The sequence below is a fragment of the Heterodontus francisci genome, chromosome 23 (assembly GCF_036365525.1).
Source record: "Heterodontus francisci isolate sHetFra1 chromosome 23, sHetFra1.hap1, whole genome shotgun sequence".
Classification (NCBI taxonomy): Eukaryota; Metazoa; Chordata; class Chondrichthyes; order Heterodontiformes; family Heterodontidae; genus Heterodontus; species Heterodontus francisci.
Window position 1 is genome coordinate 75923598 of NC_090393.1, and position 14883 is coordinate 75938480.

The 14883-nt window shown below is 43.8% G+C and overlaps 1 protein-coding gene across 1 annotated transcript; it reads right to left on the bottom strand.

The window, feature by feature from the left end:
• Positions 1-8824: 8824 nt before the first annotated feature.
• On the bottom strand, positions 8825-14654 carry LOC137382945 (probable G-protein coupled receptor 139). Its single transcript, XM_068055521.1, has 3 exons — positions 14619-14654; positions 10065-10197; positions 8825-9723 (listed from the first exon to the last, which is right to left on the bottom strand). Exons 1-3 carry the CDS (start codon positions 14652-14654, stop codon positions 8825-8827), a joined length of 1068 nt encoding a protein of 355 aa, XP_067911622.1.
• Between the last annotated feature and the right edge of the window lie 229 nt (positions 14655-14883).

Here is a 14883-nt window from a genome sequence, read left to right on the forward strand (position 1 = left end):
CACTCTGCAGCTTAAAAATCTGCAAGCAGAGAGTGAATGGGTGAGCGCCTGATATTCATGGAAAATCAGACAGTTCGTGCATGAGTTCCCACACTGCATCTTGTTTCCCAACTTGTATTCTGTTCTGAATACCTATGAGAGTGATGGTTCCCCTGGTAAGTGCAGACAGAGCCAAGAGCATGGCGCCATGGGTGGCTCAGATGCACAGGCTGAGGCAAGAAAGAGGAGTTTAAGAACAGTACAGTTAACGGATCAGGTGATGAGGTGAACCGACAGGTGCTTCTGTGGCCATAGACATGAATTCAGGAGGACACTTTGCCTCCCTGGTGCGAGGGTCAAGGAATTCATTGAGTGGCTACAGGGTGTTCTGAGACAGGAAGATGAACAGCCAGATACCGTTGCCCATATTGCAACTGACGATATTTCAAAAAGAAAGCTGAGGTCCTGAAGTCAGAGTTTTGGGAGCATATCTAGCATATAAGCAAAGCATTAACACACAGTTTGAAATATGGAAGTTTTCTTTAAAATACCACCCTCTACCCTCCACCCCGCCCTCCCACACACACACATACATCTTGAAGAGAAAGAAGAAATTTTCTCTGCAGAGCACGTAACCTTCTGTTTTCTCTGTCAGTATAGACGCGAGTTTTGACTCCCTGTTTACATTCGGTATATATAGAGGCTACACAGCTGTATTCAATTGTTAAGACTATATTTACAGATTCCACAGAACAACGCCACAAAGTAGTTGAGCACATACAGAATGATTATGAAACTCTTCTATGACATCAATCTCCAAACAGAAACACCCTATAACTATGACTGACTCCGTGTTCCATATTGTAAACGCTCTGTATTATTAGAATGGAGGTGGAAGGCCTGCACTGTCTTTTCTAGGTCCAGTTCTCCACAGGTCACAGCACTTATTCCAAATGTTTACCAAATTACCAATGCGGTCAATCATATACTCTACTGTTCATCCCAAAGTAAAATACACCAAACAAGTTTATTAATCAATAACAATATTGATCAGTATATTAGAAAACAGGACATTTCCAGTATATAAGTAAAGGATTAGCACAGAGTTTGAAATCTGAATATTTGCTTTTAAATACCACCCTGCCAGCCTTCACACACGTACAGCTTAAAGAGAAAGAAGGCATTTTCTCTGTCGAGCTGGTTTGCAAAAAACGCACAACTTTGGCTAAATACTTGCTAATTCTTGAATTTAAAAGAAAGGTGAGATATGTTGTGTCGCAAACATGGTATATATTCTGACATCTGAGTATATGTAGATGGGTCACGGGGGTCTTTTCTAAAGCAGTTCTTTTCCGGCAGCGTCGAGAACTAATCTGGCAAGCCTTCCAAGAGCGTCTCAGGGGGAAAAGAATCAGCATCAGGGGCTTTAGCTTTCACACATTGGATCTTTGCATGGTTTCTCAGACAGGAGGAAAGAGATGAGCTGTGTGCTTTCGTCCTGGCAGGCTGACATTCAACTGCCTTCACAAACATTTCACACACAATCTGAATCAAAACAATATCTCAAAAACGAAACCAACTCCTGACACTCATAAATCTTGACATGTCAATTTTTCCATAAGCATTTCCCCAAATTCACCAAAGTTTCTATTAAGGCATGTGACATCAAGTAAAGGTTTGTTTTCAAACAAGACCTCTCAGTGACCCTTGCAAAACAAATCCGTGGAATATTTTAATTTTCACAAATGAACTCATGTCCATATTTCGAAGAAACGACTTTTTAAACAAAAGAAGAACTTCCATAACACCTCCATCTATGTAGGAATAAAACGTCATCTTTAAATGTGTTTCATTACAATAATACATATTAAACCACATTTGCTCACTCATTCCCATTTACTCTTTATCTGTAACCAATAAAGTTCTGCTTTATACCATCTTTGCACTCAGATAACTCAAAACACAGTTTGTAGATGGAGTCTACAGAGGAGAGATTGATTCGTTTAGGATTATATTCACTTGAGTTCGGAAGAGTGAGGAGGGATCTCATAGACATCTATAAAATTCTAACAGAACTTTACAGGGTAGTTGCAGGAAGGATGTTCTTGATGGTGGGGGAGTCCAGAACCAGGGGTCATAGTCTCAGGATACGGGGTAAAACTTTCAGGACTGAGATGAGGAGACATTTCTTCACCCAGAGAGTGGTGAGCCTGTGGAATTCGCCACGACAGAAAGCAGTTGAGGCCAAAACATTGTATATTTTCAAAAAGGAGGTAGATAAAGCTCTTGGGTCTAAAGGGATCAAAGTATCTGGTGCGAAAGCCGGAACAGGCTACTAAGTTGGATGATCAGCCATGATCATAATGAAGGGCGGAGCAGCCGATAAGGGCCGAATGGCCTACTCCTGCCCCTTTTTTTCTATATATGGTTGCTAAATTTGCTATTGATTCGAAGATAGGTAGGAAAGTATGTTGTGAGAAGGACATAAGGTACTACAAAGTAATATGGATATGTTAAGTGAGTGGGCAAAGATCTGGTAAATGGAGTACAATGTGGAAAAATGTGAAATTGTCAATTTTGGCATGAACAATAAAAATGAAGCATATTATCTAAATGGTAAGAGATTGCAAAGCTCTGAGATGTAGAGCGATTTTCGTGTCCTCGTGCATTAACTGCAAAAGGTTAGTATGAAGCTACAGAAATTAATTAGGGAAGCAAATAGAACGTTATTGTTTATTGCGAGAGAAATTCAATACAAAAATAGGGAAATGATGCTTCAGTTATACAGTGCATTGGTGAGCATAGATTTGCAGTATTTTGTACAATAGCGGGCTCCTCAGATAAGGAAAAAAAAGTAAATGCTTTGTAAACGGTTCAGAGAAATCTTCGTAGACTACTACCTGGAATAGACAGGTAGTCTTCTGAGGAAAACGTGGACAGGCTAGGCTTGTATCCTTCGGAGTTTAAAACAGTAAGAGATCACTTGACTGAAACATATAAAATCCTGAGCATTCTTGACCGGATGGATCTGGGCAGGATGCTTCCACTTGTGGGAGCATATTCAACTAGGGATCACTGTTTAAAAATAAGGGGTCCCCATTTAAGACAGAGATGAGGAGATCTTTTTTTTTCTCTCCGAAGGTTGTAAGTCTTTGGAATTTTCTTCCTCAAAATGCAATGGAAGCAGAGTCCTTGATTTTATTTAATGGCAGAGGTAGGTAGATTCTTGATAAACAAGGGGTGAAATGTGGTCGGAATAAGCGGGGATGTAGAGCAGAGGTTACATTCAGATAAACCATGATCTTGTTGAATGGGGGAGCAGGCTCGCCGGTCCATGTGCCCCACTACTACTCCTAATTCTTATGCCTGTATGTTCATATGTATTTATTATATTCAAAGCTGTGATAGAGAATGACTCAGCTTCTGCAGCTGTCTGGCTTGGAGAATGTCAGAAATGTACGACCCCTGATAGAAGAAACTCTTCCTCTTTTCCATCTTAAATGGCAACCCCTTATTTATTTTGAAACGATGCCCACACGTTCTAGATTCCCCAATGAGGTGGAACATGTTCTCAGTACCTGGCATGTCAAGTCCCCTGAGAATCTTACATGTTTCAATAAGATCGCCTCTAATTATTCTAAACTCAAATGAGTATATGCCCAACCTGCTCAACATTTCATTAAAAGACAACCCCTTCACCCCAAGTGTCAACCGAGTGAATATTTTCTAAATTACGTCCGATGTTAGTGTATCCCTCTTTAAATAAGGAGTCCCAAAAGTGTACACACTACTCTATGTGTCGTCTCACCAATGCCCATCCCTCTTGCAATAAAGCCAACATTTCAGTGACTTCCTCATTATTTGTCGTACCTGCAAGCTAACGTGCTATGATTCATGTATGAAAACACCCAGATCCATCAATACCGAAACATTCTGTAGTCTCTCTCAATTTAAATATTTTGTTTTTCTATTCTTCCTGCCAAAGTGGATTAACACACATTTTCCCACATTATCGACCATTTCCCAAGCTTGTGCCTGCTCAGTTAACCTATCTATACCTTTTGCACTCTGTGTTCTCCTCACAACTTTCTTTCCCAGGTAGCTTGCATAGTCAGAATGGTAAGCACAATTATACTGTCCCCTACTATTAATATATATCTTTTACTCCCCGCACACGAATGGCTCCTTGCACCACGACGCTGTTGTCATTTTTCTCATCCTCACTGCAGTCTCGTCTCTCGTCCACAAAGGCTGCAAGAACATCCAACCAGTTAGAAAAGTGCAAGGGCTAAGGTTCTTCCAGTGCTACCTTCTGGATCTCCATGCTGGCCTCACTCATAGTTACACACTGTTCTCCCTGGCCACGGACCAAATGTGAAGTAACTAACCTAAGGGGTGTGACTGCCTTCTGGAACAAAGTATCCAGGTAAATTTCCCCCACTCTGATGCATCAGAATGTACAAATCTCAGACCCCATCTGATCAACTCTGAGCCTTAATTCTTCGAGATGCGGATACTTACTGCAGATAGCTGTTGTGGATCACATTCTACAACTGTGACACATGACCTGCCCTGCCATATTTATTGAACTATTTCAGATTTCAAGTTTAGAAATATCACTCAAAGATATTTTATACCTACTTTGTCATTTAATTAGTGAGCTGCAAATTTTATGCGATGCTTATCTTTCCACAGTAGCAGTTTAAAGAGCTTCTCCAGTATAGAAATAAAAATAATTCTTAAAACTCGCTAACCAATCACTTACCTTCTCTTCTAATCATTGTCGCTGGCCTTCAGTTCTCACATATCGTTGTCTCCAGCGCCTTTAATGTAGAAGACCATAAAATCATCTCTTCCCTTACTGCGTCAAATTCACTCACTCACTCAGATACCAGTCATGCCAGAATTCATGCTACTTACCTCGTGCATTAGCAAAAATCCTGTAATTGAGATCAAGGCATTATTTAACTGGGTATGGTATCAAGGAGCCCCAGAAAAGCTGAAGTCAATCAGCATTTGGGAGAAGATTCCCCACTGTTTTGGATCATGCCCAGCACAAAGAAATATGTCTGTGGTTGTCGGAGGCCAATCAACTCAGCCCCAAGATATCACTGCAGGAGTTCCTCAGGATAGTGTCCTAAGCCCAGGCAATGATCTTGCCTCCGTCATAAGGCCAGAATTGGGGATATTCGCTGATGGCATTACACTGTTTTGTACCATTCACAACTCTTCAGTTACTGCACATGTGGAGAAAAACATGGAAAAAAATAGGCTTGAGGTTTTACATAGCAAGTTACGAGCACGCCAAACAAGTTTATTTTTATTTTTTAAATCATTCATGGGAGCCGGAGTCGCTGGCTAGGCCATTAGGTATCGCACAACTCTGATTGCCTTCGAGAAGGTGGTGATCTGTCTTCTTGAACCACTGCAGTCCATGTGAGGAGGTCCACCCATTAAAAAGGGAGATCCAGGATTTTGACCAAGCGACAGTGAAGATAAGGCGATCTCGTTCCAAGTCAATATGATGTGTGACTTGGAGGGGAACTGGCAGGTGGTGGTGTTCTCATGCATTTACTGCCCTTGTTCTTCTAATGGTAGAGGTCACGTGTTTGGATGATGTTGTAGAAGGAGAGTTGGTGCATTGCTGCAGTGCATCTTGTAGATGGTACACCCTGCTGCCACTGTGCGTCAGTGGTGAAGGGAATGAATGTTTGTGAATGGCGTACCAACCAAGCGGGCTGCTTTGTACTGGATGGTTTCGAGCTTCTTGAGTGTTGCTGGAGCTGCACCCATCCAGGCAAGTGGAGAGTACGCCATCATACTCCTGACTTGTGCCTTGTAGATGGTGGACAGGCTTTGGGGAGTCAGGAGGTGAGTTATGCGCTGCAGGATTCCTAGCTTTTTGACCCGCTACTGTAGCCTATACAGTGATCATAATGCCATTGCATGTCATGGGAAGATGGTTAGATTCTCTCTTGTTAGAGATGGTCACTACCTGGCACTTGTGTGGCGCGAATGTGACTTGCCACTTATCAGCCCGAGTCTGGATATCGTCCAGGTCTTGCTGCATCTCTAAAGGGACTGCTTCAGTATCTAACGAGTCACGAATGGCGCTGAACATTATGCAAGCACCAACAAACATCCCCACTTCTGACATTATGATTGAAGGAAGATTATTGATGAAGCAGCTGAAGATGAATGGACCTAGGACACTACCCTGAAGAACTCCTGTAGTGATGTCCTGCAGCTGAGATGATTGACCTCCAACAACCATAGCCATCTTCCTTTGCGTTATGCAAAACTCCAAACAGTATGAATTTTTCCCCCTGATTCCCATTGATTGCAGTTTTGCTCGGGCTCCTTGATGCCATACTCTCTCAAATGTTGTCTTGATGTCAAGGGCAGTCACTTTCACCTGACCTCTTTTGTCCATGTTTGAACCAAGGCTGTAATGAGGTCAGGCGCTGAGTGGCCCTGGCGGAAGCCAAACTGAGCAGGTTATTGCTAAGCAACTGCCGTGTCATGGCACTGTCAATGATACCTTCCATCACTTTACTGATGATAGAGAGTAGACTGATATGCTGGTGGTTGAACTTGTCCTGCTCTTTGTGTACAGGACATAACTGGACAATTTTTCACATTGCCGGGTACATGCAAGATTTGCAGCTGTATTGGGACAGCTTGGCTAGGGGTGCGGAAAGTTCTATGCACAGGTCTTCAGTACTATTGCCGGAACAATGTTAGGGCCTATTGCCTTTGCAGTATCCAGTAGTTTTGATCGTTTGTTGATATCACACGTAGTGAATCAATTTGGCTGAAATCCGGCATCGGTGATGCTGGGGATTTCAGATGGAGGCCGAGATGGATCATCGACTCAGCGCATCTGGCTGAAGATAGTTGAAAATGCTTCAGCCTTATCTTTTACACTGTTATGCTGAGCTCCCTCATCATTGAAGATGGGGATATTTGTGGAGCCACCTCCCCGAATTAGTTATTTAATTGTCCACCACCACTCATGGCTGGATGTAATAGGACTACAGAGCTGAGATCGATCAGTTGGGCATGGGATCACTTAGCTCTGTCTATCGCATGCTGCGTACACCATTCGGCATGCAAGTCGTCCGGTGTTGTAGCTTCACCAGGTTGAAAGCTCATTTTGAGATATGCCTGGTGCTGCTCCTTGCATCCTCTCCTACACTGTTCATTGAACCAGGTTCGGTCTCCTGGCTTGATTGTAATGGTAAAGTGGGTAATATGCTGGGCCATGAGGTTACAGATTGTGGTTCAGTACAATTCTGCTTTTGCTGATGGGCCACTGCGCCTCATGGACCCTGTTTTGTATTGCTAGATCAGTTTGAAATCTATTCCATTTCGTACGGTGGTAGTGCCACACAACCAGATGAAGGGCATCCTCAATGTGAAGGAGGCATTTCGTCTCCACAAGGACTGTGCAGTGGTCACTCCTATCAATACTGTCATGGACAGATTATCTGCAGTAGGCAGATTGGTGAGAACGAGGTCAATTATGTTTTTTTTCTCTCTTGGTGGTTCCCTCACCAACTGCCATCTAAACAGCCTAGCAGCTATTACCTTTAGGATTCGGCCAGTAGTGGTGCTACCGATCCACTCTTGGTGATGAGCATTAAAGTCCCCACCCACGGAACATTCTGCCCCCTTCCCACCCGCAGTGCTTGCTCCAAGTGGTGAACAACATGAAGGAATATTGATTCCCCAGCAGAGAGAGGGCAGGAGGTTTTCTTGCCCATCTTTGACCTGCTCCCATGAGGTCATGAGTCGATGTTGAGAACTCGCAGGGTAACTCCCTCTCGACTGTATACCACTGTGTTGCTAGTTCTGTCCGACCACTGGGACAGGACATATCTGGGGATGGTGATGGTAGTGTCTTGGATATTGCCTGTAAGGTATCATTCCATGAGTATGACTATGTCAGGCGCTTCCTTGACTGTTCTGTGTGACCGCGCTCCCAATTTTGACACAGGTCTTCCAATTTTGGCACAAGACCCTCTTTGTTAGTAAGGAGGACTTTGCAGGGTCAACAGGGATGGGTTTTCCATTGTCCTTTCAGGTGTCCAGGTCAATGCTGGGTGGTCGGTCTGGTTTCATTCTGGCTTGCTCGGTGAGTATTTGAGAGTGAACCACATTGCTGTCACATGTAGGCCAGACCAGATAAGGACAGCAGATTGCCATCCCTGAAGGACATGAGCTATCACAACAATTGACAACTGTTTCGTGGCCATCATTCGATGAGATTTACTGACTAGATTCAACTTCTACTTTTTGCTACGAGTGGATTCGAACCCTAGTCCAGTAACAATACCACTGCACCACCGCCTCTGCAGGGTTAAGGTCGTGAACATCTTCAACAAGCAAGAATCTAGCCAGCTCCCGTTGTCTACGGAGAAAAGACACAGCCACCACTACCCCAGTAAATATAGCGACATGTCCCGACCCGCCGTGTAAACATAGCGACAGGCCCAGCTCCTGTTCTGTCAACATGGCGACAGACCTCGTCCTGCTCCCACTCCCCCGCACCATACATGCTTCACCCCTTTCTTTCACCAGTGCAATTGACCCTACCACCAAAGTGTCATCATAGATACAGAACCCAGCCCTACTCTGTCACCATAGAGGCAGGCCCACACACCTCTCTGTCACTCTCGTGACAGGCCCCATGCCACTATCTCACCGTCGCGACCGATCCTGCCCCTACTCTATCTATATCGAGACATGCGCCACACTCACTCTGTTATCATGCAGATAGGCTGCTTAAAATGATAAAGGAAACGAAAAGTTGCTTGAAATGGTCAGTGAACAGTTCTTCTCATCATTGAATGAATTTAACAATTGGAGAAAATAGATCTTTAAGCATATTCTTCAACTGCTCTCTGAACTGAGTCTGAGTCACGGCATAGATCGCAGTGTTTGTGGAGCAACTCAGGAGCTGCAGCATGAAGCCCGCTTCTTGCACAGAATGTGGTAGAAATACAGCCTCATCCCCAAAATTCCACATTCGGGTCCATATCGAATATACCATTAACATTGCCCATAAGAGTATGAAATTGCCTGAGATAACAAATAGTAAAATGATAGATTTCCTTCGGCTCTCCATCTCTGGGTCTCTGCGACTCTCCCCACTGCTGTGAGCTCGGAGTCTCCTGCGACTTCTGCTGCTCACTAAAATGTGCCTGATGGTGAAAACATTGAGCAGCAGAATCACAACAAATGGGAGGCCGGGGGTTAGAATGTGATGGAGGAACTCGATTGCTACCCAGACCAGGGATTGACTAACACCTTCTGCTGCAACACAAAACCAGGGGTCGTTCCCCAGCCAATACAAGCCTGTGAGCATAAAATACCAGAAAATGTTTTTTAAAACGCTCAGCACAGTCACCGTTCCCAGAACAACAACAGCCGTTTTCTCTGTGCAATATTTACTTTTCATCTTCTGGCAACAAATGGCCACAAATCGATCAAAGGTGAAAGTGACAGTGAACCAGACAGAACAGTCTGTGGCTGCAAACAGCAGGATGGCGTGGATATTACACACACGGATGGACTCCAGGAACAGAAAATGTTCAAAATAAACAATGGGAATGTGTCTAAATATCAGGTCAAAGATAATGACATGTAGATCTGCCACAGCCATGGCCACCAGGTAGCGAGTGACACATGTGGAGAGACCACACTTTCCCCGACACAGGATCACAATCGACAACAGGTTAGCTGTGAGGAAGGGAAATAAACAGAGTTATTACACATCAGAGCAATGTAACAGTGTTATTGAGTACCTCCTGATATTTCCATATATGTTAATGTACACAGTGATGTATTGAGATGATTGGAACTGAAAGCGGAAATGGGAAGGTCTGTGATACGGTGGAGGGCAGGGGTGATTTAATGACAAAAGGATGACACTGAAATTGTTGAATTCAATGTTGATCAGAAGCTCCCCACTCCTTCCCTTCCCTGCCTGGTTTACATCTCTAAGCACTTCCAGTTCTGACGAAGAGTCTCTGGCCTGAACGATTAACTCTGTCTCTCTCTCGCCATAGATGCTGCCAGACCTGCTGAGTGTTTCAAACATTTTCTGGTTGTTTTTTTCCAGATTTGCAGCATGCACTGTACTTTGTCTTTTACGGCAAGTTGAGTTGCACTAATTTCCCTCGCCTGCAACAGCGAATCCTCCTGATATGTCCACTGAAAAATCAATGGAAGAGATAATCAGAACCTTCACTAAGTTAACTTTAAACAGGGGAAATTATCAGGGAATTGTACGTCTGGGTGGAAGCAAAAGAAACAGCTTGAACGAGTTTGGCGTGACATTTGTACATTTGGTACAGCATTCAGTATGGATCTAATTATTATACCTGAAGACAGGATTTAAATTCAACCATCATGGTTGACTGTGAAATATCGTAAAAAAACTATATTGATCTTTCAGCTGGAATCAGGAGTGGATTGAGATTTTAATAAAATAAGAGGATTAAATTAAACATGATTAATGACAGTGTTTTCAATACATCAGCACCCCAGGAAACACTGTAAAGAATGCTTGCTTTTTCCAACAAGATGGTTGTTGCCATGGTACATCACAAGGATCATTGTTGCTTCAAAGATGCATTAATGACTTAGACCGGGGGTACATTGCAAAACGTCGAAATTTCTGGAAGACATGAAGCATGGGATTGCAGCGACGAGTGAATAAGACAGCAACAGAATTCAAGAGGGCATAGACAGGCTTGTCAAATGGGTAGACACAATTACAACAACAACTTATATGTCTATCGTGCCTTCAATAGAATAAAACACCCCAAGGTGCTTCACAGCAGTATTATGAAACACAATATGGCAGCGAGTCACTTAAAGAAATATTCGGTCAGATGGCCAAAGCTTGGTCAAATAGGTAGGTTTCAAGGACCAGCTGAAAGGAGGATAACGAGATGGAGAGGTGGAGAGGAATTGGCACAGTGTTGCAGAGTATGGGGCCGAGCAAATGAAGGCACAGTCACAAATGGTGCAGGAATTAAAATCAGGATGCACAGGATGCCGAAATATGACGCGTGATGAAATTTTGGTGGGTTTTGAAACTGAAGGATATTTCAGAGATAGGGAGGAGCGAGTTAACGGGGTTTATTGAAAACAAGGGTGAGAGTTATAAAATCAATATGTTGCTTGACTGGGTGCTAATGTAGGCCAACGAGTACAAGGATAATAAGTGAACAGGACTCGCTGCCAGTTAGGACATAGGCAGCAGAGCTTTGGATCACCTCAAGTTTATGGAAAACGGAATCTGGGAGGCCAACCGGGAGGGCATTGGAATTGTCAAGTCAATACGTAACAACGGCATCAATAAGCGATTCAGGAGCAGATGAGCTGAGGCAGGGACAAAGAAGGGCAATATTATTGTGGTGGAACCAGACGGTCATAATGATGAGATAAATATGTAGCTGGGAGCTCTTCTTAGTTAAATATGACACCAAAGTTGCTGGAAATCTCGTTCACCCTCCAATAGTTGTGCAGGAGAGCATAGGAATTGATAGCTAAGGAATGGAGTTTGGAGTGGGACCAGAAAACAAGGGCTTCAGTGTTCCCAGTATTTAAGTGGAAGGGCAGGTGTGTGAAGTAATACATTTTGGTAAGATAAATGAGGAGACAGTACACGCTAAATAGCAAAACTTCAAAGGGGTTGCAAGAACAGAGGTACTGCAGAGTTAGAACATAGAACATAGAACAGTACAGCACAGTACAGGCCCTTCGGCCCACGATGTTGTGCCGAACCTTTAAGCTACTCGAAGATCAAACTAACTACTTACTCTTCATTCTACTACCGTCCATGTACCTATCCAAGAGTCGCTTAAATGTCCCTAATGTATCTGCTTCTACTACCACCGCTGGCAGTGCATTTCACGCACCCAACACTCTCTGTGTAAAGAACCTACCTCTGACATCTCCCCCAAACCTTCCTCCAAGCACCTTAAAATTATGCCACCTGTTGATAGCCCTTTCTACCCTGGGAAAAAGTCTCTGGCTATCCACTCTATATATGCCTCTCATCATCTTGGACCCCTCTATCAAGTCACCTCTCATCCTTCTTCGCTCCAATGAGAAAAGCCCTAGCTCCCTCAATCTTTCTTCGTAAGATATGCCCTCCAGTCCAGGCAGCATCCTGGTAAATCTCCTCTGCACCCTCTCTAAAGCTTCCACATACTTCCTATAATGAGGCGACTAGAACTGAACACAATATTCCAAGTGTGGTCGAACCAGGGTCTTATAGAGCTGCAGCATAACCTCGCAGCTCTTAAACTCAATCCCCCTGTAATGAAAGCCAACACACCATACGCCTTCTTAACAACCCTATCAACTTGCTGTATATGGATTTCAGTAAGGCGTTTGATAAGGTTCCCCACGGTAGGCTATTGCAGAAAATACGGAAGTATGGGATTGAAGGTGATTTCGAGCTTTGGATCAGAAATTGGCTAGCTGAAAGAAGACAGAGGGTGGTGGTTGATGGTAACTGTTCATCCTGGAGTTTAGTTACTAGTGGTGTACCGCAAGGATCTGTCTTGGGGCCACTGCTGTTTGTCATTTTTATAAATGATCTGGATGAGGGTGTAGAAGGGTGGGTTAGTAAATTTGCAGATGACACGAAGGTCGGTGGAGTTGTGGATAGTGCCGAAGGATGTTGTAGGTTACAGGGGGACACAGATAGGCTGCAGAGCTGGGCTGAGAGATGGCAAATGGAGTTTCATGCAGAAAAGTGTGAGGTGATTCACTTTGGAAGGAGTAACAGGAATGCAGAGTACTGGGCTAATGGGAAGATTCTTGGTAGTGTAGATGAGCAGAGAGATCTTGGTGTCCAGGTACATAAATCCCTGAAGGTTGCCACCCAGGTTAATAGGGCTGTTAAGAAGGCATATGGTGTGTTAGCTTTTATTAGTAGGGGGATCGAGTTTCGGAGCCACGAGGTCATGCTGCAGCTGTACAAAACTCTGGTGAGACCGCACCTGGAGTATTGCGTGCAGTTCTGGTCACTGCATTATAGGAAGGATGTGGAGGGAAGGTCTTACGAGGAAAGGCTGAGGGACTTGAGGTTGTTTTCGTTAGAGAGAAGGAGGAGGAGAGGTGACTTAATAGAGACATATAAGATAATTAGAGGGTTAGATAGGGTGGATAGTGAAAGTCTTTTTCCTCGGATGGTGATGGCAAACACGAGGGGACATAGCTTTAAGTTGAGTGGTGTTACATATAGGACAGATGTCAGAGGTAGTTTCTTTACTTAGAGAGTAGTAAGGGCGTGGAACGCCCTGCCTGCAACTTTAGTAGACTGGCCAACTTTAAGGGCATTTAAGTGGTCATTGGATGGACATATGGATGAAAATGGAATAGTGTAGGTCAGATGGTTTCACAGGTCGGCGCAACATCGAGGGCCGAAGGGCCTGTACTGCGCTGTAATTTTCTATGTTCTATGTTCTATCTGATAGGGTGCTCCTTATAAGTTCAATAGTGTATTTCAAACGGGAATTGTATCAATATTTGAAGGAGAAAAATGCAAAGAAGTAAAGAGTCAGGGAGTGGCACTAAACACTTTGAAAAGGGCCAACACAGAGACCAGCAGAGACTCGATGGGCAGAATAACCTCCTTGATTACCGTTTATTCTATCATTCTCTGATTGTGCCTTTCTGTACTTTAACAATAGTTGTTTGATGGAGTATCACATAACAGTTTTGCGACCTAAAGAGAAACACGATCAATATCTTGGTGGTAACAATTATGTAGAAACTGAACTGGATGAGCTACATAAATACCGTGGCTAGAAGAGCAAATCAGAGGCTGGGAATTCTGCACCATGTACTGTGTAATGAGAGAGGAATAATTGACAATCTAGTGGTGTGAGACCCCTTGGGGATGAGCAAACACATTATGATAGAATTCTTCATCAAGATTGAGAGTGATGTAATTGATTCTGAGACTTGGGTCCTGAAGCTTAGGAATGAAAATTATGAAGATATGAGGCGCGAGCTGGTTGTGATGAATTGGGAAACATTACTTAAAGGAATGACAGTGGATAGATTAGATTAGATTAGAGATACAGCACTGAAACAGGCCCTTCGGCCCACCGAGTCTGTGCCGAACATCAACCACCCATTTATACTAATCCTACACTAATCCCATATTCCTACCAAACTTCCCCACCTGTCCCTATATTTCCCTACCACCTACCTATACTAGTGACAATTTATAATGGCCAATTTACCTATCAACCTGCAAGTCTTTTGGCTTGTGGGAGGAAACCGGAGCACCCGGAGAAAACCCACGCAGACACAGGGAGAACTTGCAAACTCCACACAGGCAGTACCCGGAATCGAACCCGGGTCCCTGGATAGGTAATGACAAACATTTAAACAGCGCATAGAGTCATAGAGAGACACAGCACAGAAACTGGCCCTTCAGCCCATCGAGTCTGTGTTGACCATCGACCACCCATTTATCCCATATTCCCTACCACATCCCCACCTACACCAGGAGCAATTTACAATGACAAATTTACCGAGCAACCTGCAAGTCTTTGGATGCAGAAGGAAACCAGAACACCTGGTTACAGGGAGAACTTGCAAACTCCACTCAGCTCGTACCCAGAACTGAACGTGCGCATGTCGCCAGAGCTGTGAGGCTGCGGTGCTTATCACCGAGTCATTGTGCTACATAGAGGAACTGCAATAATTATTTATCCCTGTCTGGAGCAAAAGTAAAACACGGAAGTTAGCAAAACCATGGCTTACAAGGAAAATTAGAGATAGCATTAGATCTAAGCAAGAGGAATATCTTAAAATCTGCCAGAAAAAAAACAACAGACTTGAGCATTGGGAGCAGTTTAAAATTCA